The sequence below is a fragment of the Neophocaena asiaeorientalis genome, unplaced genomic scaffold, assembly GCF_003031525.2.
Source record: "Neophocaena asiaeorientalis asiaeorientalis breed wild unplaced genomic scaffold, Neophocaena_asiaeorientalis_V1.1 scaffold78, whole genome shotgun sequence".
Classification (NCBI taxonomy): domain Eukaryota; kingdom Metazoa; phylum Chordata; class Mammalia; order Artiodactyla; family Phocoenidae; genus Neophocaena; species Neophocaena asiaeorientalis.
Window position 1 is genome coordinate 18059065 of NW_020175018.1, and position 24919 is coordinate 18083983.

Below are 24919 nucleotides of genomic sequence, written 5' to 3' on the forward strand. Positions count from 1 at the left end.
GACCCCTCTCCTGGGCAGTTGGATCCGGAGCTGGTCAGGGGTGCTGGCTGGAGCCCGATTCCAGGAGCAGGGAGGCTGGCTGGTGGTCCTGCTGGACTGTTGGTGGACAGGGAAGGTGGTCAGGAGGAGAGGGCAGGAGAGAGTGGGTGAGTGCGGCTGAGAGCTGGCGTAAGGGAGGAGAGGCGCCACTGCTTGGAGAAGCTGAGTTTGGAGACAGGGTCGCCCAGGGTGGTCCTGGCAGTCTCCCTGCACCCAGGCCACTGCTGCCTGTGGGTCGCCGAGATTCCTCTGTTCCCTGTGAGCCCTTATTTGATGCCACCACCTTGGGCACAATTCCGGTTCTCACCCACAAGAGCCTTGGCGAGAAAAGGCTCGTTTCTTTTTCACTTTTTTTTCAGACCAGAAAATGCCCAATGAATATTAGGATCTCTGAATGTTTTTGTACGTCAGTTCTAAAAGATGGGCAGTCCTTGTTGGCCGGTGGTGAGATGGGTGCGGCTGCTGAAACAGGAGATCTTGTAGAAGCAGCTGAAGAAGCCAGAGGCTTTCTCTCTCTAGGGCAGAAGTCTAGGCAGCACCACAGTCCCCGCAGCTCAGGCTCCCAACGTCCCTCGCTCTGCGATCTCCGTCCCTAGCATGTGGCCTCCTCGTGGTGCAAGGTGGCTGCTTGGCTTCTGCCATCACACCCATGTTCTATTCCATGCATCAGAGAAGAAAAAGGGGGAGACAGCACTTTTCTTTTAAGAGCGGGGGTCTTCCTCACAGCTTTTTCTTTTTTACCTGATGTTTAGAACACGGTTACAAGGTCACGTCTGGCTGCAAGGGTGGATGGGAAGTGGGGTCTGTAGCCCGGCAGCCCTGTGTTCATCTGGAACTCAGCTCCCACCGAAGAGGGAGAGGGATCTGGGGGCGGGGTGGCTAGGACTCTTTGCCACAGGTGGGGACAGCTAAGCTCCCGTTCCCTCCCTCTCTTGGGGTTCTTTCCTCGGCTTTTCTTGCGGGGGAGAAAGAAATCTGATCAGGAGCTGGGAACCACAGTGCGTTTACATTGCTGGGCTCACTGCAAATATTACTCCTTGAGTCCCAACGGCCGTTGTGAGGTGGACGCCATCAGACAGGGAGACCGAGGCACAGACTGCCCTGTGTGGTCATGCAGGGCTGGGTTCAAGGCCAGAGCTGCTCGACTCCATGGGAGGAGCTGTCCGCCAGGCCCTGTCTTTGGCTCGCACCCTGGTTTCACCCCCTAAAACCTCAGTCCGTGTGCAGGGCTCTGGGCCTGCCTGTCCTCCACACCCACGTGTGCCGGGATGCTGTCAATTAGCCTTTGCTGGTCCCCTGCCGGGTCTGCCGCCCCTCCCACTGCAGAGATAATAACTCGTGGGGTCATCCCAGGAGTGGCCCCTCCGGCTCATGCATTATTCATGGAAAACACTAATAATCCAGCCCAAGTCCTCCTCGGCGGAGGCTGCGGGGTCCCCCGTCTTGTATCAGTATTAACATTCGAAGCATTCGTAAAGCCCCATCACGTTTGGAAAGCCTGATTCGGTTGAACTGGGGGACAGGGAAGAGACCAGAATATACATGTTTCTAAATGTAATGCCTTGTGAACAGAGAGCTGTGCTTTAAGGCCTCAGGGGGTCTTCTAGGTGTCACATCCCCGAGCCCATTTGGTCCTCAGCACTCGTGCTAGGGTGGGGCCGTGATTATCCTAATTTCCTGGACAAGGAACCCAGGCCAAGAGATAGGAGTGACTTGTCCAGGGTCACACTGCATTTGTCCCCACGTTTCTGGCCTCTCGTCCATGATTTTATGACCTTGGGTATGACCTTGGGCAAGGCCTGGCCTCCCTGGGCCTCGACTTCCCAAGTCAAGGGCAGAACAGAGGTCGATGGCTGACACCCCTTCCAGCTCAGAATCCAAGTCCCTTCTCTCCCTTTGTCCTATCTCAGGCCTCCCTCAACTCACCGTGGAGAAGGTCAGAGGTGAGGTTTCTGGAGGTCAAGTCTCTGCATCCCCAAAACCCGCACTCCAGGGGCTCTCAGATCTGACCCCTGTGTGGTGCCCGGCAGGGATGTACTTGATGGGTACCTCATTTAAATGGTGGTGATGTATCGTCTTCCTGAATGACTGGCCATCTCGCCAGGGCCCCGTCCTTTAGTTGGGAGAAGTGTCACTTTTGTTTCTGCAGAGAGAGGAAAATGAAATTGTGTGCGCTTACAATTAATCTCGCTAATGGCAGCCTCTCTGGATCTGGAAATTAGACGTTAAGTATATTGAAGCCAGCTGATGGGATGCCCTCTGGAACAAATCAATTAGCAGAGGCTTATGACACTAATTGGGGCAACATCCCGGATTGTTTGGCTTGGACACTTTGGAGGACGTCGGTGTCGCCTGGGCGCAGCGAGGCCGGAGGACAGACGCGGTGGTTTGTGCAGAAGGTGCTCAGGGGGACCCAGACTGTCGTGCGGGCCCACCTGGCCTGTGAGGAAGCGGGAGGGCGCGTCCGTGACCTTGTTCCAGAGCCGAGGTGCCGAAGGTGCGGTCGTCTGTACTCACAGCGGCTTTTTGAAATTGTGGTAGAAAACACACAAAGTTTACCTCCCAGCAGCTTCGAAGTGTAAGTTCTGTGGCATTAAGTACAGTCACCTTGCCGTGCAGCCTTCACCACTACCTGGTGAAGCGAACCAGACCTGGGCAGTAGTTATGGTGGTAAAAGCAGCTTGTGGTCGGAGCTGTTGCAGAAGGGGAAAGAGGCCGGGTTCAGCACCGGACACAGCCTGTGCAGGTGGGGGTCACAGCTGCGGACGACGAAGGTTGCTAAGAAGAGGTTGGGGGCTAAGCTGACCTAGCGAGATGCTTGCAGAGGGCAGGCCAGGGGGCCCAGACATCCCCTGGGGGGCGGTGGGCACGGGGAGCCCCATCAGACATCGAGGTGTCTCCCCGGGGACCCCCATCGTGCATGGGATCCTCACGCGCAGAGGGGGGAGCAGCCTGTAGTGGCACGGCCAGGACCTGAGCCCAGGTCTGACCTCGCTCCCCGCGGGCCTGGACTCCCAGCACTTCCCCGTCCGAGCCAGGCATGGCGGGGTGAGTGGGTGCCCCCTTCAGCCCGCCGTCTGAAGTGGAGGCCCCAGGAGCAGCTGCTTTCTCTCCAGGGCGTTGTTTGTTGTTCTGCTTCCGAGGGTTTCTCTCTCTCTTTTCCCTTGGGGGCAGGTGGCAGGAGGCTATCCAGCACCCTGGCTTTCCCTTCCACCTGCGTCCAGGGCCGTCCTGGCCGGGGAGCTGGGGGTCCCCAGGTGGCTGGGATTCTCTGTCGCCAGCATGACCTCGGGTAGTTGCCTCCCCTCCGGGCCTCCATCCCTCATCTTTCAGTGGGGCGGCAGGCTCGCCCCACCTCCCCTGGGGCTTATGGGTCCACCGTGGGAAAGTGGAGACGGGCTGGTGGGCGGCTGTGATGAGCACCGTTGTGTCTCCCGTGGCTGTGGCTTGTCCCCCGAGTCCCATGGCTCCCTCCTGCCATCCGTGGGCGCTGGCGTCAGGGAGGATGCCGGTCAGATAGGAGAGCGGACTCTCCTGGCACCTCCTGGGATGAGTGTGGGTCCTGTGTGTGTGTTTGGGGGCTGGGGGGGTCCGCTGGGGCGGGGGGGCTGCTGGCTGGTGATCGATGGTTTTAGAGAGGTGGGTTCACAGGACCCAGAGTGTTCCCTGGGCCCAGCTGTCCACACCTCTGCAAGCCGGGCTGCTTCCCAGGAACGCCCTCCCTGGGGGCGGTGGGTGGACTCAGAGCAGCTGAGGCCTGCTTTGTTCCCCATTCAGCGGCCCCGCCCCACCCCATCCCTGGGCGGCGTTATTTATGCTTCCAGGCAGTTAGTTTCTGCAGGGAATCCCTGAGGGCTCTGCCGGGGTGCAGCGGTCACTTCCCCCTGAGTGGGCCCAGCAGATGGCCCCCTGCCCAGCCTGCCCCACCCAAGAAGGCGGCGCGGTGACGGGCCCTGTTGTCCCCGGCCACGCCAGGCGGCTGCCTGCTGGCGCCCTCCCCCCTCCCCAAGTGGGCCTGAGCCCAGGGATCCACCCTGGGATTAACACCCTCCACCAGGAGGGCCCCGCCCGCCCGTCGCCTGCCGCCGCAGGGGAGAAAGACCAGCCTCGGTGTGACCTGGAAAGGAAGTGCTACCCTCTGGGCAGGGACAGACCGAGAAGGTGCCTGCAGGGCAGTGTCAGCCCCTGAGCCTCTCCCTGCATTTTGGAAAACTTGTCCCCACCCCGACTTTGCCCCCTGCCCAAGTGGCCAGTTGTCCTGGTAGGCTTCGGGGGGTGTTTGCACGGAAGCAGGCTTTTGCGCTTGCTGAATGCACGTCTCTTTGGGTGGCTGAAAGCCTGACCCCCCGTTGGTGGAACTGCCAGGCCGTAGAGACGTGTCCTGCCGTGGGGACTTAGCCTCTCGGGGGGTGAGCACAGGGCCCGCGTGCCCCAGGAGAGGAGCGTGCTCCACTCGCTTCCACGCCCTGTCTTCTCTCCTTGTCCCCCGCAGGGGAAGGGGTTTGTACCCACCGGACACTTGGGCCTCACAGACCCCAACCCAGAGGGAAGAGAGGATGCTGTGGTGTCTTAAGTCTGGGGCTGCTCCTTGTCTGGTCAGGCCTGAGCTGGGTGTGAGTCCCGGACATGCCGTTTCTAGCTGGGCCACCGCAGGCAGGGGACTGAGCCTCTCTGAATCTGGCCCCGCAACGCTACGTGAGGTTACCACCGCCCTCTCCTCGGGAGGCTGGGCCGTGAGCAGGGTGCCCTGTCCTGTGCTGTCCCCAGATTCCTGCTTTTGGCCAAGACGTGCTGGGACACGGGGCAGCCCCGTGCGGGTCTCGGCTTGAGATGGGCGGCGGCCCGGCCGCTGGCTGTGGTTGAGAGGGCGCCGATGTGTGACTGCAGTCACCCAGGGGCCTCTGCAGACGGGTCCCGGCCTGTTAGGACGCAGAGCGCAAGACCTGCTCCCCTGTATGTCCAGCTGACCTGATACAGGTGTCGGCCTTGGGGACTCCGTGCCTCCCAGGATCCGAGGGCCTGCCTTGGGAAAGGGAGCCCTCTGCACGGGGCAGCGGGAGACCAGGGTGCAGATCACAGGGGAGGCCTCTGCAGGCCAGAGTCCCAGGCCCACTTGGCCTTTCTACGCAGCACCCGGGGGCCGTGGCCCGGCTGTTCTCTGGCTCAGTTTGCTGTCTGTCTCACGAGGTCATCGCCATGCTTGCTGAGGAGGTGGGTGGCTCGGAGGGTCAGCGAGTCCTCGAGGGGTGTGGAAGCCCTCAGGCAGGTGGGTGATGGGGGGCCAAATGCTGCAGTGTACGGGCGGGGTGAACCCAGTGGCCCTTGGGGCTACCCCTGAGCAGACGCGGGTTCTGAGAAGTCCTTCCTTTGGTCAGGGTTCTCTCTCCGGCATTCATAAGGGCCTCTTCAGCTGCACGTGGGGTGACAGCGCCCTGCTGACCATGGCAGACGTCTCCTCGTGCACTCGTGCAGGCGATGGGCCCTGTGTGTGCCCGGCGTGCATGTTTAGTTTCCACGGTGACCCGGTGAGGTGGGCACTAATTACTTATGCCCATAGTTTTCTTTTACTAGACGGGGAAGCTGAGGCAGGGCGAGGTGAGCAGCGGCCCGAGCCAGGGCCGGGACGGCGGGGCCCGGACAGGCTGGCTCCAGTTTTCCTTTGGGTACTAGGCTGACGCTTCAGGTTTGTGCTTCCTGGACTTTGCTGGGTGCCCGCACCACCCGGGTTCCTCGGCCCTGCGCGGGGCCCCCACCCCTTGATTCCAGGCCCCCGGGACTCCGTGCGGAATGAGCCCCTGGCGATGTTGTCCTCACCCTGTGATGGGGAGGGAGGTGATGGCATCCCAAGGGGCACGGGGCGGGCGGCCCCCGGTGACGGCTCCTGGACAGAAGAACAGTGAGGTGGACCCTGAAGGCTGATGGGAGGATCGGTTCCCATTTGGGGTGCCCCTCAGGGGACCCTTTGATGGGAAGGAATGTCAGAGAGTGAGGCAGGGGCCTCCGGAGGTGCCTCTACCCGAGCTCAGGTGCCCACCTGGGTGCAGACGGCTCCTGGAGTGGGAGGGCCTGTGAATTGCTCCACCTGCCGTTGGGGCCACAAGATTAGACCTTGCGCCAGGCCCCCGCCGACACTGAGGCCTTGGGGAGACACAGCCCTTGCCCTTGGGGGGCAGTGTCCTTGGGGAGCAGTGTCCCAGGAGGGCGGTGTCCTATGTGGGCAGTGCCCTTGTGGGGCAGAGCCCTCGGGGGCCAGAGCCCTAAGGGGGCAGCATCTGAGGCGGTCAGTGCCCTAGGGAGCTGTGCCCGGTGGATTCCTCGCATCAGAGACTCCTGGGCTGGTTGCTCAGGAAGGAGCTGTAGGACAGGGTGCCCTTCCCGTCGGGGCCTCTTCACCCTCTGGACTCAGGCTGGTGGCAAGGGGTCCTTGTGGCCGTGTCCGTGCAGTGAGCTTCCAGTCTGGCTGCTGTGGGCATTGTGATGGGTTTTGAAGGGCTGGTAATTAATTGTAGGGGATCCCGCGCGAGGTCTGACGTGGAGATGAGCCTGCGTGTCAGGCAGGAGTTACGTTGCCGTCATTCCCAACGCCGAGGGCTCCTGGTGTACACAGCACTCGTCTAGAGGCCCACTGGGTGCCCGGGCCTGGGCCGGTGTTGGGGGGGCACCATGCGTCGTGCAGAGCGGGTGCTGGTTTCAGTCGGTGAGTCGGGCCCCGCCGCTGGCCCGAGCCTCTGCCTGGGACTGCGTGCAGCGCCTGTGCGCTTCTTCCTTCCCTCGATGGCGGGGAGCGATTATGTGGATCTTAGTGGAGGCCTCGGGTCGAAGCCTTCTGCCCGGCTCCCGTCGGGCTCACCCGCGGGCTGTGTCGTGGCCTGGTCTGTGGGCTGAAGTGTGTGGGGAGCTCGCGGTGGGGGCCTGGGAGTGAGGAGGCCGGGCACGTCCGGGGAGGTGCCCAGTGATGGCTGCACAGGCAGGCCGGGAGCGCAGGCGGTCAGGGTGATGGAGAACAGAATGGTTCTCCGTGTGAAAGTTGACCCGGCGGCCTGGGGACAGTCTTGCTGGCTCTCAGCCTGGACTGTGGAGGGTCCTGCCTGGGACTGTAGTTGGCCGTGCCCAGAGGCTGCCCCCAGCCCCGCTGTGAGGTCCTTGAAGGGTCCCTGGGACGGGGAGACTCAGCGTTCCCAGCGGGGCCGTCAGACCCAGAAGGTGAGCAGAGGCGGCGCGATGGGGACCGTGAGAGCTGGCCAGGACGAAACACATAAGACAGCCCGCCTGGGTTTGGTACGAAATGACTGGGGTCTTCCTGTGCTGGCTCTGTGTGGCGGGGGCTGGGTGTGCCCCCAGCCCGCCCTCCCTGAGGCCTTCGCGGCTTCCTAAGGCCTCCGGGGGCAGCTGGCTCTGCTCTGGGCCGCACTGGGCCTTCCCGCCCACCTCTGGTGGACCAGCCTGTGTGCGAGCTCATCTGAGATTTGTAACCGAGGTTCTGTCCTGTTGTCCAGCGCAGTCTTCTCAGACGTGGGTCCCCAGAAAAGCGAGAGCTGTGGTCTGAGCTTGGAACACCTGCGCTGGGTGTCATGGACGGGCGCCCACGGTGGGAGCTGGACGAGGAGCCATGGCTCCCTCTGGCCCAGAGAGACGTGGGGGGGCGCCTGGGGACCGGCCCGGGGGCATTGCGGGGCACGGACTTGCTTCCACCTCGGGGGTCCTGAGCATCCCGGGGTGACGGGCTACGGAAGGCCCTTCGTGTCAGAGCTGTTGGATGGCTCTGGAGGGACAGGGTGTGTGGGCCACAGGGGTGTCACCCGTCACCTTGGGGCCACGCCTTGGCGGGAGGGCTGCCCCGGGGTCATGTCCCTCTGGCCCCCCTAGGACGCGCGGGCTGGTGAAAAGTGTGAAGGGGATCGTCCGCACTCGGGCTGCGTGACTGCGTGAGGCCCTCGTGAGCGCACGGTGGGCTTTTGCAGGAGCAAGGGCTGCCGCTCTGCTGTGGGCAAGTTGGTGTCCTCAGATCCAGTCTTGTTTCGGAATTACAGAGCCCTGAGAAAGCCACGTCACGGGGCCGTGGCTGCCATCGATGTGACAGGGACCCCTGAGCACACAGACCTTGAAATCGCCGGAGAAGCCAGGGCGGGAGGTGGGGGTCTCCAGGGCAGCGGCCGGGCCGAGCAGGTGGCCGCTGGCCCTCACGCGTCCCCCGTGGCCCGTGCGCTCGGGGGTTTGGAAGAATCGCAGGGTGTTCTTGGAGCAAAGGAAGCCACTGCTTCGGAAAAGATTCACCGGCCTTTATGAGTATGGTTGGGCCTTCCCAGCCTCTGGAGAGAGGCTTCTGCGGCGGCCGGAGTTATCCCCACCCGGCCGATCTGCGTGGGTGTCACAGGCAGAGCCAGTGGACGCAGCGTGGATGGGGCCCTTCTGGAAGGATTGGAGTCTCTGCATTTACAGGGACGAGGATGAGCTGGGGACAGCCCTCCTGTGTGGCCTCCTTCGTGCTCCTTCTGGCTACGTTGGGGTTGGGGGCGCGTGTGGATCTGAGGCCAGGGCCGAGGTGTCCCTGGGCGACCCCTGCCCATCTCTGGCCGTTTCCTTCCTCTGTATTCCATGTTCTCACTGAGTGTCGATCTCATCAGAAGGCCTTGAGCTGTGTGTTTTGTTTTTGTTTTTTTGCCGTACGCGGGCCTCTCACTGTCGTGGCCTCTCCCGTTGCGGAGCACAGGCTCCGGACGCGCAGGCTCAGCGGCCATGGCTCACGGGTCCAGCCGCTCCACGGCACGTGGGATCTTCCCGGACCGGGGCACGAACCCATGTCCCCTGCATCGGCAGGCGGACCCCCAACCACTGCGCCACCAGGGAAGCCCAAGCTGTGTGTTTTTGAATGAATGAAGCTGATTAAATGTCTTTGAAATCTCTAGATTTAAAGCTAGAGGTTTTTTTTTTTCCTAAACATAACTTCTCAAAGTATCCTGCACATATAGAAAAAGTGTCTGTCGTAAGCGGACAGCTCGATGAATTTTCACAGAGTAAAGCCACCAGGTAACCAGGATTGAGAGACAGGACGGAGCCAGCATCTACTGGGCGCCTGGGGAGTTCCCACCACACCCCGTGGGGTGGGAGTGGCTGCTCTAATCGGCCCGCAGAGTATGGCGGGACCCAGCGAGGGCATTGGGCTGACTCCAGTGAGGGCCCAGGAACAGAAGGAAGTACTCCTTGGATGGGTGACCTTTGAGGGCACTTTGGAGGAGGCTAAGGTCGGGCAGGAGGCAGGTGAGGGCGCTCCCGGCCGAGGGAGCAGCTCAGGCGCGGTGGGCCGTTAAGTCACAGCCCAAGGAGGTGGCACATCATCGATGCGTTTGCTCGCCGTGTGCCTCTGGGGCCTCACCCCGGTGGCCTGTCAAGTGTGTGCGTGCCTGTGTGCGTGTGCTGGTCTTATTCTGTTTTGCTGCTGGTGTCCTGACTGCTCACCATTCATTTCGAGTGCCCACTCCTCGGCCGTGAGAGCCGCTGGAATCCATGTAAGCAAAGTCGTCAGTCGGCCGCGGGCCTCAGGTGAGGGTTTTGCGGTGCCCTTGACCTCCAGAGTGGCCCCGGATCTGGGAAGTCTTCTGGTCCGATGGCCTGTGCAACGCCAGCACCAGCTTCTTGTATGCCTCTCGTGACATAGTATGCTCACTACCCCCGGTGGCAGCCCACCTCCCTGGGGGCTGCTCCCACGACACCCAGGCCTGCCTCCCTGGCACCCGCCTGCCGTGGTGGGGACCGCGTGGGGTGAGCACAGCAGGTTGTTTCGATATGTTCCTGTTAATCTTCATGTTCCTGAGCTGACCCAGCAGGTCACCAGCTGGCTCTGCTATTCCCCGCCCCACCTCTTGCTGTGTTGCCCTCGGGGCCATGTCTGGACTTCTTGCAGGGTGTCACTGTCATTTACCAGGACCCTCTCTGAATCATTGGGGGAAGCAACGAAGCAGGGTCCACCTGCTTGAGGAGTGGTGAGTGGGGCATGAAGCCTCGTGCAGCCTTGGGGACGTCCCTCCCTGTGACTCAGGAGGGAAGGAACAGAGAGGGGGAGGGGGCGGGGCCCCAGGGATGGAGCGTGGGAGATTGTTTCTGCGGGCCAGGTCGGGGAGCTGAGCCCCGGCAGGGGGGCGTGGGTGGGCCCTTCCTCTGCTGCCCTCCCCAGGCAGCGGCTCTCTCTCCTCCACTTCGGGCCGGCCTCTCCCTTGTGGTCACGGAGAATCTGTTCTGGGAAAAATGCATCTTTGAAGCCTACCCTCAGGGAGGAAGGAATCCATGAAGAGGCTGGCGCGGGAAGGCCCCTGACGCGCCAGGATTAAGCAGGGATCGCGATGAAACTTCTTTTCAGGGAGCGATCCGGAGCTCTGTCTGTGGCTGTTTTCCATCCGTCTCCTTCCTCACAACGTGCAGGGGAGGAAAAACCACTTTGGACTCTTTTCCTGCCGAGGGTTTCCTTTGCACGAATGGGGCTCGCAGTTGCCGGGCAGCAGGGATTCTTGGGCCGATCCTGCTTCGGAAAGGAGAGAGGTTCTTCATGGTCCGTGTGAGCCGGCCACCCTCTGCAGCGTCAGGTGCCAGGGGAGGCCACTTCCTGAAGCCGTCCTGTGGACAGCATGCCCTCATTTATGGAGAGCCTACTGCATATATGCCGGCACTGTGACACATGCTAGCAGGTTCCCCAGCGAGTCCAGTTCATCCCTCGGGTCTGAGGTTGAGTGGCAGGCACCTCATCCAGGAGGCCTTCCCTGATGCCCCCCGCCCCCCGCATTTGGTTAGGTCCCCTGCTGTGCTCCTGTCCTCGTAGCACTGGGTCCTGTGAGCTGCAGAAGTCACTTCTGGTCTCTCGTCCCCGGCACAGTGGTGAGGGGACGTTGAACACGTAGGTGAGGAGAGGGGGACCCCCAGCCTCGTTATCGTCCCCACGCTACAGATGAGGGCCTGAGACCCCCGAGACCTCAGGGCATGGCCGAGATGGTGGGGACGGTCTGCAGCTGGATATCAAGCCGGGTTTAGCGACACCAAGCCTGGCACTCTGTCCCCTGTGGAAGGCTGTGCCACAGGCCCCTGAGATGGGGGCGGGCGGGTGCCTGGCCGAGGCAGTGGGGAGACCCCTCAGCAGGGTCCCGCATCCTTGCTCCCTCGTGCAGGGAGTCAAAGGCGGAATTCCCAGGACGCATGAACAAGGTAGGCAGGCGCTCCATAGCCCGTGGTCAGCTGCTGCTCTCGGCTTCTCCCCACCCTCCCTCTCTGCTGACCCGTTTGGAGCCTCCCCGCCATCCCCGGCAGGGATGGGGACTCCTGCTGAGGGCAGTGTGTTGGGGCTGCCGCTTGGGGGTCTCCCCCCAGCTCCCGGGGTGTCTTCCCGGGAATTGTGCCACGACTGGTGGTAAGGACAGAAATGCCATCGACTGGCTGGCTGAAACAACACACGGTTATTTCTCACATCTCTGGAGGCTGGAAGTCTGAGATCAGGCCCCCAAACGGTCAGGCTCTGGTAGGGGCTCCCCTCCTGGTTGGCACACGGTCACGTTCTCGCTGTGTCCCCATGTGTTGGAGAGAAACAGGGAACAGTCTCCAGTCTCCTCTTCTCAGGGCACCAGTGCCCTTCATGAGGCTCCACCCTCATGACCCGATTGCCTTCAAAGACAGTTGCATCGGGGGTTAGGGCTTCAATACGAGAATTTGGGGGGGACACAAACATTCAGTCCACAGCGAACGCTAACCGGTATGCAGTGACGGACAACCACAGAAGGCTTGGAGGTGGTGGAAGTGGGGGGCTGCTCCCCCAGGAAGGGCAGAAATGATGCTTGTGACTGTGACAGTGAGCCCACAGGCTGGGTGGACCTCCTCAACCACCAGGGTGTGTATTGCCCCCGTTTCTCGGGCAAGGAGACTCTGGGACTCAGCTGCACTCAGCATTGCCTCCTCGGTTGGGGGGGGATGGGGACCCTCGTCTGTCAGACTCAGAACAACCTTTCTTTTTTTAAAAAAAAAATTAATTTAGTTTTGGCTACGTTGGGTCTTTGTTGCTGTGCACGGGCTTTCTCTAGTTGCGGTGAGCGGGGGCTGCTCTTCATTGCGGTGAGCGGGGGCTTCTCTTCGTTGCCGTGCGCGGGCTTCTCATTGCGGTAGCTTCTCTTGTTGCGGAGCACAGGCTCTAGGCGTACGGGCTTCAGTAGTTGTGGCTCGTGGGCTCAGTAGTTGTGGCACACGGGCTTAGTTGCTCCACAGCACGTGGGATCTTCCCGGACCAGGGCTCGAACCTGTGTCCCCTGCATTGGCAGGTGGATTCTTAACCACTGTGCCACCAGGGAAGCCCCAGAACAACCTTTCTTAATGCTCAGTGCTGTCAGACCTTTCCAGAAACACCCACCCAGCCATGAACGCGCTTGGGTTTGCAGTGTGTCTTGTCATTTGTGTAGCTGCTCGAGGCCGTCCTCACACAGCTCCGTGGCTGCTGTGGCGCCGATGGTCATCCCTGACGTCCCTGATCCCTCTCCTGCGGGAGGTCAGCAGAGCCAGGAGCCTGTGAACACAGCACAAGCTGAGCTCTGCCTGGCACTGGGACCTGGGAGGGGCAGAGCCACACCCTCCTTTGTCATCAGAAAGCCCAGGGAGAAAGTAAACACTGCAGGGCTGCAGGGTAGCCAGAGCTTCAAAGGCTCTGCAGGCGCTGGCGTCAGGAGCAAGGAGTGGGCGAGGGCTGATCGGCAGAGGAGAGATTCTGGCTGCTTGTGCCGCCCAGCGCGCTGGGGTTGTGCTTGCAGTTAATAACTGAGTTACTAAGTCATCACTTCAGAGATAAGTGTGTATATTGGAAAATTATTGCCGTGGCGTAAAAGATACAACTTTTGTTCCCCTTCCCATTAAAATGGCCATTAATCAGGGAGAGCAATAAAGCAGCTCTGAAAGTCATCGGCCCTCGCCAGGTGATGGCTGCCGTCACCTCGCCCCCATTAGCAAGCTGGGAGTTTGACAGATGAGGAAGGCCCAGGGAGCCAATGAGCCAGAAATGCTGGGGCGGGGATTCCTGGCTGAGGCTCGGACCGGAGGCTGAGGCGCTAATCAGACCATCCACGTTCTCAGCCATCTCTACTACTGTGTGTGGGTGACCACTCTGACCCTCAGTTTCGTTATCTGACAAGGGACACAGTATCACCTCCTCATGTGGTTGAGGATTCAGTGAGGCAGTGGGGTAACTTTGCAGCCCAGTGCCAGGCTGGGGGTCAGGGTCAGAGCTCAGGTTCATGGTCAGGGCTCAGGCTCACTTGCGTGTAGTCTTCTCCAGAGAGGCCCCTGGTTGGTGTGAGGCTCTGAGCGCTGCTCACAGGCTGAGACTCGGCAGCATTGCCAGGTTGCCCAGGGGGTGTGGATCCCCCGCCTCCAGGGGCTGTGGCTTGGCATCCCTCGGAACTGTGTGCTGAAAGACCGCTACCACCTCAGTACCCAGTGTCCCCCAGTGCAGTTCTAGGACGGGATGGAGGAAAACAGAATCCACTCCCTGTTTCTCAGCAGCTACGTAAAGTCTGAGGAGGGTGTGAAAATGCAGAAGACGCCTCTTAGAAAGGGCTTGGGGTTGGACAGCCTGGAGCCAGCCGCCTCTTACAGTTGGGTCCCCGGCAAGTGAGGTCGCAATCCCCTCATCTGGAAATTGGGGAGGATGGTCCTGACCCCACGGGATTGTGCTGGGGCCAAACCATACGTGCCGAGGCGGGAGTCGATGCAAAAGCAGAGGGAGGTGTGTCTGGGGTGGGCCCCGGGGACCTGCTCAGGGAGCCGGCTGTGTAGACGCCTGCTGCCTGGCCCCTTGGTTCACCGTCTCCGCCACTAGGAAGAGGGAAGGGAAAAGTGTAGCGGGGGGGCCTTTCGGGAGGGCAAGGCCTCCTCCTGGGATGAGGGCTCCTCCCACCCTGCCCAGTGCTGTTCTGTAAAGTGTGTGGGCGTCGCAGCCCTGGGCCGCCCTTGGGACGCTCCTACCTTCGGGGCAGTGACTCGCGGTGCTGTGGCCTCGCCCCGGATCAGCGGGGAGCTGTGTCGCTGCCTGTCTGCAGCTGGCTTTGAGATGCCGCCTACGTTTTGACACACCTTCATCCCACCTCTTACCTGCCAGATGGGGGAGGGGAGGCCCAGCCTGTGCTCCCCTCCTGCTGCCCTGGCAGCTCCATCAGCAGCTGTGCTAACAGGGAGGTGGGAGGGAGTGTCGAGAGGGATGGTGAGCCGCATTCACAGACGATGAGTGGTGGCCTGGGGGGACCCGCCCCATCAGGCTCCCAAAGCCGCTGTTGTGGTGGGCGGGCTTCCTGGCCTCAGGGCCTCACTTAGCAGCACTGCTCTTCTGGGGTTTGTGATCCTGCACTGCTCTGCACTGCTGTCTGTTGGCCTCAGGTTGGGTGGATGAACCAGCCTTGCTGGGGCAGGGCCCGGGTGAAGATCTGGGGCCCCGCAGCTGGATGGATGACCTGCGTCCACCTCTACTCACCACTTGTCATCTGTGAATCCCCGAGCCTCAGTTGCTTCTCCGTGAAATGGGAAGTTTGGCAGGAGTGTCTCCCGGTGGAGAGGGCGTTTGGGGGAATAAACAGAAATAAGCCTGGTAAAGACTTGGCCGGGGGGAGGCCTGGATGCACGTTAGCTGAGGTTGTCAGTGAAGACGGTCAGGGCAGGGACCTGGAGCTCCAAGTGGCGTCCCTGCCTCCCCGGCTGGCTCTGCCTGGAAGCTACTGGGTGGCCTTTGCAAATCACTTACATCTCCCTAGCTGGGTTTTAGGTTTCCCATCTGCAGATTGAAGAATTTGGACCAGGTGGTCGCCAAGCTCCTTCCACTAAGGATTTTACGTTTCCTGACTGATTCCTGCAAACCCTCCTCGTTGGGAACAGCTCCAGCTCAGGGTCTCCCTGGTCCTCTCCCAGCCCTGTGATCACAGAGCGTTTGCCCCGACGTTATGGATCAGGGACCATAGATAGCCGGTGCCCAGGGACTCTTGGATGGACACTGTGTGTTGCAGGCGCCCCTGAGCCTCATGGCTGGGCGGCTCTGCATGCTCCGTTCACACCTGACCCCTCGCTGTGTTCCATGAGGACACCTGGATCCAGCTTCCCTTCCAGCCTCTTTCCTGGTTCCCAGGGTTATGGAGTGCTGCCCCCGGCGTTTCCTGCTCTGGCTGGGTCGTGGGCTTCCTTCTCCTCTGGAGTTACAGGCGCTGGCCCATCACCCTTACACACTGGCCGGGGCAGCTGGCCACCTTAGCTTGTTGCAGTGGGGAGGGGATGGTGCCGGGGGACGGGGGCTGCCGCTTGGCCCTCCTCTTCCAGGTCTCCGGAGGGTGCCAGGACGGAGGGGATATTAAATCTCAACCCCCCACCAAGCGTAGCCTCGGAGACACAGAGAGGGCAGGGATGCTGGCGGCAGAGAACACGGGGAGGAACGGCGGTGGCCCCTGCCCCCTTCCCATCTCCCCTCTTGGGCTCAGTGTAGTGGTCAGCTGGTCTCAGAGGCCCCGGGCCACGTGCCGTCCTCCTCTCCAGGCTCCTGGCCCTGGACCGTTTACAGCTGTGACGTCCCTGGGGGCTTCTGCTTGGCCCCCTCACCAGGGGCCTCACCAGGCCCTTTGGGTCTGTCCTGCGTGCCGTGGCCCGGGACTCTCAGATGTGATCAGAGCCAGGGGAACGCCACACTAGGTCACAGCCTTTCATTCCCAGTAGGAAATTGAGGCCCGGGGGGTGGGGTGGACGCTCAGAGAAAGGGCCGAGCAGAGAGCGGAGCCAGGGTCCAGCCTGTCCTCCTTGAGCACCCACCTTGGGTAAGGTGGGGGCCAGGGCTGTCTCCTGGCCCCGGGGAGGTGGCTGGGAAACGTGCTCAGCGTCCTTGCTTTTGCGGGGCCTCCTATGTGTTTTAGGAGCTGAGCTCCAGTGCGGTCCCCGCCACCAGCGGTGAGACCTTGGTCCTGTCACCGTCCCTCTCTGGGCTTCAGTTTTCTCAACTTGTAAGTAAGAGCAGGGCAGCCCCCGTGGTGGGTGTGGCCGTGGAGATGGAGGAGTGTCCACGCACGGAGGGAGCTGAGGGCTTGCCAGGCGCTGGCTCCGCTGGAGGTGCCCTGTAGGCAGAGCGGTGTGAGCCCACCGTCACAGGTCCGAGAGGGCCCGGGGCTCAGGGATCCCTCTGTGTTGGGTCGTAGACGTCAGCAGCTACAGAGTCCGAGCTGTGAAGATTTGGGCTGCTGGCCGCTGAGGCTCAGGGTGGTCTCTTCTCCCTGCGTTTGAAGGTCTTAATCTGGACCCACCGAGAGAGGAAGTGCAGACCTCCCCTTCCAGGTCTCCGGAGGGTGCCAGGACGGAGGGGATATTAAATCTCAACCCCCCCACCAAGCGTAGCCTCGGAGACACAGAGAGGGCAGGGATGCTGGCGGCAGAGAACACGGGGAGGAACGGCGGTGGCCCCTGCCCCCTTCCCATCTCCCCTCTTGGGCTCAGTGTAGTGGTCAGCTGGTCTCAGAGGCCCCGGGCCACGTGCCGTCCTCCTCTCCAGGCTCCTGGCCCTGGACCGTTTACAGCTGTGACGTCCCTGGGGGCTTCTGCTTGGCCCCCTCACCAGGGGCCTCACCAGGCCCTTTGGGTCTGTCCTGCGTGCCGTGGCCCGGGACTCTCAGATGTGATCAGAGCCAGGGGAACGCCACACTAGGTCACAGCCTTTCATTCCCAGTAGGAAATTGAGGCCCGGGGGGTGGGGTGGACGCTCAGAGAAAGGGCCGAGCAGAGAGCGGAGCCAGGGTCCAGCCTGTCCTCCTTGAGCACCCACCTTGGGTAAGGTGGGGGCCAGGGCTGTCTCCTGGCCCCGGGGAGGTGGCTGGGAAACGTGCTCAGCGTCCTTGCTTTTGCGGGGCCTCCTATGTGTTTTAGGAGCTGAGCTCCAGTGCGGTCCCCGCCACCAGCGGTGAGACCTTGGTCCTGTCACCGTCCCTCTCTGGGCTTCAGTTTTCTCAACTTGTAAGTAAGAGCAGGGCAGCCCCCGTGGTGGGTGTGGCCGTGGAGATGGAGGAGTGTCCACGCACGGAGGGAGCTGAGGGCTTGCCAGGCGCTGGCTCCGCTGGAGGTGCCCTGTAGGCAGAGCGGTGTGAGCCCACCGTCACAGGTCCGAGAGGGCCCGGGGCTCAGGGATCCCTCTGTGTTGGGTCGTAGACGTCAGCAGCTACAGAGTCCGAGCTGTGAAGATTTGGGCTGCTGGCCGCTGAGGCTCAGGGTGGTCTCTTCTCCCTGCGTTTGAAGGTCTTAATCTGGACCCACCGAGAGAGGAAGTGCAGCTAGATTTGGGGAATTGTTTCAGATCTCACTGAAAGCTCAGTTCAAGGGCACGACAGAGCAGTGGGCCAATTCTGAGATATCCACAGTCTTTGCTTTCTTAGCCTAACTTTTTCTTTCCTCCTAAATCACTTTCAAGCTCCGACCCTCTAAAGGCTACCAGACCCTCCCTCCGAGCACTCCCCTCCCAGGTTGCTGCGGGTCACTTGGCTCTGTGAGTGGCACTTTTTTCTTTTTCATTCTGTATCGCTGTCTTGGGGCTTGGGGTCTGGCTCCCTCCCATCTCCCCGCATCCTTTTGGCACCCTTGAAGGAAAACCCCATCTGTTAGGTACCGCGGCACTGCTGTGCAGAAGGTGGTGGCTAAGAGGTGACCGTGCTCCCCACTGGCTTTTGTTTCCCGGCCTTCTAGTGGCAGAGCTTGAACACGGAGCTGTGGTTGCCCGTGGTTCGTAATGAATCACTCCTTGCCGGCCGCTTGTCATTCCGAACGCAACAGCACAAGTGTTTCTGACCTTTTTTGCTCTTGATGCGGAAAGAGGAAAAAAGGAAGGGCAATGCCGGCTGAGCTGAGAAAGCAGTTTATAGTGATTTGCTTCTAAATATGCGGCCGAGTTAGCTGTAGATTTCCCGGATAGGTGAGTTTCCGGGCAACGTATTTAAATGAGTTTGATCATCTGGCCCGTTTTGTCTCCTCGGAGCTGCTGGTGTGTTCGCAGATGAGTGGTTCTGGCTGATAAGAAAGTCTTGCTGGTCTGTGCAGTTCCTGCTTAATGATTCCTAATGACCGAGGGGAGCTGGGGCAGGAAGCCCACTTGTCAGCAACTGGGCAGCCGTCCGGCCCTTTTAAAGGCCGACTTGTAGCCATCTCTGTTCTTTTTTTTTTTTTTTGCGGTACACGGGCCTCTCACTGTTGCGGCCTCTCCCGTTGCAGAGCACAGGCTCCGGACGCGCAGGCTCTGCGGCCATGGCTCACGGGCCCAGCCGCTCCGCGGCATATGGGATCTTCCCGGACCGGGGCACGAACCCGTGTCCCCTGCATTGGCAGGCGGACTCTCAACCACTGCGCCACCAGGGAAGCCCGCCATCTCTGTTCTTGCACTGGATCGTCTCTGCCCATGCTTAGTTTCACATTTTGAGTTGCAGGGCGGTGACGTTTTGTGTGATGACAGCAGAGCTGCCGTGACGGATAGACCTGGGCTGGGCTGGCTTACACGGGAGGTGGCGGAACCGTTCAGAGAGTTTCCCAGTGGGCAGAGAGTGCGTGCGTGCGTGTGTGGCCTCTGCTCCACGCAGGCCTTCTGGGATCCAGGCTGATGGCGGCTTTGCCACCTTTAAGTGGGGCTTTCAAGGTCACCCCAGGAGCAGGGCGGTTTCGTGAGCTAGGTCTGCAAAGCAGCCTGCTTGATGTCTGTTCCCAGTAACTGCAGGCGAGGCTGGAAGATGTGGTCTGGTTGGGCCTGGAGAGGAGTTGGGGGGCTTTTTGCCCACCACGGCCTCCCGTGTGGAGTATGGCTCAGCTGATGGGAGCGCGGGATCGGCTGACACAGACTGGGTCCAGTTCCTAAGTGAGCCACTTATTGCTGGGTGACCTGGGGCAGGGTTCGTGTGCTCTCTAGTCCCCAGCGTCTGCATCTAGTAAGTGGAGAGTTGGGGGGAGAGAACCTTCCACGCAGGAAGCATGTTTGTGTCATGCTAATCCTATGACACTTAGTAAGGGCTCAATAAACAGTAGCTCAGGTTCTCATAACTAAGAAGTGGGGATTGGGAGGCAGGTTCTCATTGGAGCCTTTGCCGTTGATCCTGTCTGTCCATCTGTCCATCCACCCATCCACCCATCTGTCGATCCGTCCGTGCATTCATCCATTCATCATCCACCTAGCCATCTGTCTGTCTGTCCATCTGTCCACCCATCCAATCAACGGATCATCCATCCATCCCCCATTCACCCACCCATCTACATGTCTGGCTCATCCACACACCCACCCAAATCCCCAGATATTCTTTGAGCATTCTTAAAGTCACTCTGTGATTTAGGCCATCATGTAAACTCGGTGAGCTGCAGTTTTTCTCACCTGTGAAATGGGAAGAGGCAGCTCAGAGCCTGGTTTTGAAGGTCAGATGTGATGCCAGCCCCAGAAGAGCTTGGAAAAGCTGACCATGGGACATGAAAGGTGTCGATTGTCTGGGATGCCTGAAGCTGTCTGCATGGAGCCCCTGGAACCATGGCCTCTGCTCGCCCTGTAGGGAAAGGGGAAAGCATGGAGGCTGGGAGACATGTCACGGACCCCTCCCCCACCCCACCGAAGGTACAGCGGGGTGGATAACAGAAGGTTCTCCTCTCAGAGCCACAGCTGACTGTGTAAGCTTGAGCGAGTCCGTGGGTCACTGGGCTTTGAATTCCTGTCTGTAAAATGGGGCCACAATTTCAGTCCAGCCTATCTCATGGGAGGGAGCCTCATGGGGCTCTCGGAGCTCTGAGATGGCGCCTGTTGGGGAGCAAAGTGGCCCTGAATCTGATCCACCCTCTGTTACGTCCCGACCACGAGGCACGGTGCCTGCACTTAGCAGCGTGCATTAAACATTTGATGAGTGACTAAGTCAGAGAAGCTAAAATCATTCATGTCCTCTAGACTGAAACAAAATTTTCATGAGATCATACTTAATTTACTTCTCTTTTCTGGTATTGTCTGTCCTGTCCTATCCCATCCCATCCCCCGACCCCCACCCCTTACCATCCCATATCATCCCATCCCACCCCATCCCATCCCTTCCCGTCCCGTCCCATCCTTTTCCATCCCATCCTATCCTACTTCACTGAAAAAATGCCGTTAGGACCCGTCCAAGTTTACGCCTCACCAGTGGGTCAACACCTGCAGTTTGCAAACTCTGCCCCGGAGCAGTAGAAGGTGAGTCCTCACCTGAGTTACAGCCCTTGCTGGGCAGGAGGCTGACTGATTATGGCTGGGCCTCCTGCAGCCCAGGGACCACCCGAGCAGAGGAGGGTTGGCAAGCCCGGCAGCCCAGAGCCGTCTCCGCCCACTCGGGGCCAGGCCCTTGAGGCCGCTGTCTGGCTGCTTCCCCGTGCAGGTTTCAGCAGAGGCTTCAGCAAAGGGGTAACGGGTCCAGAGCTGCCCGGAGGCCTCGGGCTGTCCTCCCTGTCTCCCCCTGGGAACCCCTGAATGATGCTGCTTTTCGGAGTCCGAGATCCCCTCTCTGTCTGTCTCCTCATCTCTCCACCTCTCCCTCGGCCTCTGGTCTCTGTCTGCCTCTTCAGCCCTCGTCCTGAACTGCTCTTCTTAAGTCGTAACAAAGGCGCGAGCCTGAAGCCAGGAGCTTTGCCCTCTTCCTGTGTTTTCATCCGAATAGGGGGTGGGTGAGGCAACCCTTAATCACTGCGTGGATCTCCTCGCTCCCCTGGTTGTGCAAAACCCCCTTCTGTGAGCCGTCTGTGAGCACCTGCTGCAGGCCAGCCACCTGACACACGTTCCGCCGAGTCCAGCAGAGCCATATGAGAGATGCGCTTTTCTCCCGCATTTCACAGACAGGCAAACTGAGGCAGTGGGGCCGGATTTGAACCCAGGACTGTCTGGGCTCCTCCTCCCCAGCAGACCATCTGGCTGCAGCCCAGACTCGCCCCGGTGGCCCCCAGCCGAGCCCCACACATGCTCTGCTTGGGCCACCTTCTGAGGAGGAGCCGCCACCTCTGTCCCAGCCTTTGGCCTGGGCCCGGGGGTCTGCACTCTAAAGCTCCTCCCATGCACGTGTGGAAGCTGATTGGCCACCGGTGTCTGGGAATCTGCCTGCCCGGATGGAGGCCGGGTGGAGAGCTGCAGGGTCGAAGCAGGCCACGCCTGGTGGGGACGGGGCCAAGACTGCCGTCCAGGGTCCAGACCCCGGACCCCGGCCTCCCAGCCTCTGGGCTGTCACACCCGTTCTTGTTCCTTCACCGAGTCTTAAAGGAGCTGAAACATTAAAAGTCACAGTCAAGACGTAGATGCAAGTGAACAGCACAGACAGCCGTGGTTTTGGGGAGTTGGCCGTGCACGTTTCTTCTCCCAGCAGGACTGGTCCCCGTGGGCGCACACCCTTCTCCTGTCAATCCCCTGCCCAGCCCCTGCACACACGTTTCTTTGTTTGCCTGGAGCTGAGGCTCCGTGGGCCCAGGCGGGAACAGTTGGTGGATCGCTGAGCCCAAAGGTCTGAGCCGCTTGTATGTGGAGGGAAGGGGAAGAGGGAGGGAGGAGGGAGAGCAGGTGCCGTGTCTTTTCATTCATTATCAGGGATGCAGATGAGAAATGGAGATAAAAGTTGGGGAAATGTCATCCATTGACATTTACGTTTTCAGAGGAGTTGGCAGGGACTGTGGGCCGGGAGAGTGATGCCTCTGGGGAAGCCCAGCTCCTCCATCCTGGGAGTGGGGCAGGCACCGGCCGAAGGCGCCTCGGGAAGCCGCTGAGGTGCTTCACGCCCCCCGCAACCCTAACCTTTCACGCGGGGCCAGTGCCCCTCATCTGACCCCACGGCTCTGAGGGGTCCCACGTCTGTTCCCTAGCAGCCCCTGCCCTGGGCCTCTGGTCACTGGAGTGAGGTCCCCCCTGGTGAGACCTGAGATTTCCCTTCTTGCACAGACACCAGCCAGGAAAAGCACAGCCCACGCGGAGCGAGGGGCAGGGCACCTCCAGCAGAGCTGGGACAGTTAATCCTGCTAACCCCGTTTAAGGAGCTGCTCCTGTCTGGTGATACACATCCAGAGCGGAGCCCTTTACAGACTGCTAGTGACAGGTTCCAGCCTGGAGCAAAGCGACTGAGAGCTCAGGACTGAGCTTTGCTGTGGTCCTGGCAGCAGGAGAAGCCATTCTGTCCGCTAGGACTGTGGACACGTGGACACAGGGACCGGTCTCCTGGCCTCAGCTCACTCCGCTGTGGCAGTTCCTCCCTGTCCTGGGCTCCACCTGTATGAGACTCGGCCTCGGCCCTGACTGCAGGTTGGCAGACAGGTTTCGTCTCCTGTGCCGATGCTGACGGGCTGCTGGTGCCTCGTGTGGGCTCCGCAGGAAGGACTGACTCTAGGCCTGTGTCTGGCTCCACGCGGAGGAGTGCGGCAGTTGATTAGCGATGTCTGCCACGGTAGGCATAGGAGAGGGGTGGCGTGTGTGCCCTCTAGTTGCTAAGCCCTTTGGCCCTAACACTTCCAGCATTCTATCTAGTAACTATAAGGCCATCAAGCAACATTGCTTTAATTTTTGTTCTTCCTAAATATTTAGAGCCCTTAAAAGCCAAGAATAACGGCAGAAGCCAAGTTGCTCATTGTTTGTGAAAGGCCTCTCGGAGCACACAAGTGTGGGAGCCCTGGCTGGGCCAGCTGCACAATAAACCCATTGAGTCTTGTCTGAGAAAACACAGAAGAACCCTGTCATTCTTTGCATTCATAACTTCCGTGCGTCCCGGCCCCTGAAATAGAACCCCTACCGGAAGACAGCGCACAGCACTCAGCTTGTTGGCCCAATCTGCCGTCTCGCCAGCTGAGAAAGGGCCCCTCTGTATGGTTTGGGGTTCTCTCCTCCTCCTTTTTAAAAAGAAATTCCTGCTAGAAGGAGAGCTGCCCACAGGGAAGTCGGAGGCCTGTGTCCCGGATGGGGGACTTCGGGAAGGTGACCTAGCCTCAGTTTTCCCGTCTCCCAAGTGTGCACGGCAGGCCTGGCCTTTAGGGCTGTGAGGATTCGCTGGGATGATGGCCATGAAAGGCCCGTCAGACTCAGTTTCTGAGACAGCCGGCGCTCAGCAGAGGGTGTCTGTGACTTTAGCAAGTGGTCATCACGGGCCACGTTCATGTTCCCCGTCCTCAGACGCGCACCCACACCCGCACCCGTGCACACGCAGCTGGCTCTCAGGGTCGAGGCTTGCCCCTGCCTCCTCGGTGCTCAAGTGTCTGGCACGGCAGGTGCCCCGTCAGTCCTGCCGGGAATCGTGAGCAGCTCGTGTGAGTTGTGAGTCATTCTCGAGTGCGTGGTGCTCTGTGTTCGGGGTCAGTCACCGCCCTCTCCCGGCCTCCATTACCCCATGACCATCTGTGGAGCCTCATCCCTGCTTGCCACTGGTCATTTTGGAGATCTGTGGAACGGCCGGCCGCGTTGAGGCCTCTGAGGCTGGGAGCTGGGCGGGACCTGTGTGTCTGGAGGGGGCTGGACACGGGGCAGGACCGGGTTGGGGCAGGGGCGGCAGATTGGAAGTGCTTCTCGCCGGGCACTTCGGGAATTTGACTTTGACAAGTCTTGTCGGTCTGGGGAGAGCCTGCTGGGATCCCCTCATGAAATCTGAACCTGGGCTGCTTCGTTTCCCCTCTACACCCCGACCCCCCAGGGCGCCGGGCATCTGTTTAAATGGTCATACTGGAGAGAGGAGGGGCTGGAGGGGAAGGGAGCATTATGCTGGGATGTTTGCCTCTATGCTGTGCCCCGGGCTGCTGTGTCACCTTGGGGAAATCTCTTGACCTCTCTGGGCCACTGTTTCCCCATCTCTGAAATGCATCAGCACCTACTCGGAACAGGAGTTGTTATTAATCATATGGTAACTTGCAGAACAGGAGCCTGGGGTGAGCACTTTGTAGGCATGATGTCTGAGCAGACAGACTCTCAGTGGCCCCGATGAGGCAGACCCTCTCCTGGGGGAGAACGAGACTCAGGGAGTGGTTGATGTCAGAGCCCCGGGAGTCGGCAGAGTGGGGGCTGTGAGCCCAGCCCTGCTCCTCTCCAGGGCGCTGCGCCGGGCGTGCAGCAGCCCTCGGCAAACATTAGTGCACCAAAATGACATATTTTGCACGACAAATACAAAAGAGGTGTCTTGCCTAAAAAATCTTACGCTGTGTTTTTTTTGTTATTGTTTACCAAGATGAAACGGGCTCAGTGAACTGTTCTCGACACCTACAAAACGCTTCATTACAGTTTTATGATGACTTCAGGCTTTCTGGTGAAATTACAGAAGCATCTTTTCGTCTCCCCCCAGGTCATCTCGGCTGTGTCGAGGCTCTCCCTGCACAACTTGGCTCAGACCAAAGGGATCAGGTGAGCTTCGCGGAACGCGCGCTGCTGAGTGCCTGCCCTTTCATCTTCATCCGCCACCCACGTGCCCTGTCACAGATATTGGAGTTTTGAGCAGACACCGTCTGCCCTGTGTCTTTCTCATGAATTTTCAGCGTGTTGTCGGGTTGCCTGTTGGCAGCGGCTGGAGGGGGCGGGGAGGAGGGGAGAGGCTTCAGCTCCCACCGGGGAAATCTTGCAGCGTGTTACTGATGGCTGCAAAATCTCTCTCGATTTAGGTAATAAGATCAGCAGATTAATCCTTTCACAGATCATTGCCTACCTAAATGCACTCTCCACACATCAGAAGTGGGTCTTGCCTCGCATGAAGTAGCAGTGTTTGTTTGCTGTGATGGGGCCGAGCCAGGGGACCTGTCTGCTTGGGGCTGCAGGCCTCCCGGCAGGAATCTCTCCACTCAACTTTAATTCTGCTTGGATTGCAGAGAATCCCATGGCCCCCATTGGTCTGATCTCTCGTCCCTGACACGTGGACGTCGTGGG

At 60.2% G+C, this 24919-nt stretch overlaps 1 protein-coding gene across 1 annotated transcript in view; it reads left to right on the plus strand.

The window, feature by feature from the left end:
• Positions 1–24919, plus strand: part of VAV2 (vav guanine nucleotide exchange factor 2) — a gene marked incomplete at its 5' end in the record, with an annotated part of 182669 nt that overhangs the window by 76790 nt on the left and 80960 nt on the right. Inside the window, one exon of the mRNA XM_024762236.1 lies at positions 24345–24403. Coding sequence (XP_024618004.1) covers positions 24345–24403 — 59 coding nt within the window. The remainder of the gene's footprint in view (positions 1–24344; positions 24404–24919) is intronic.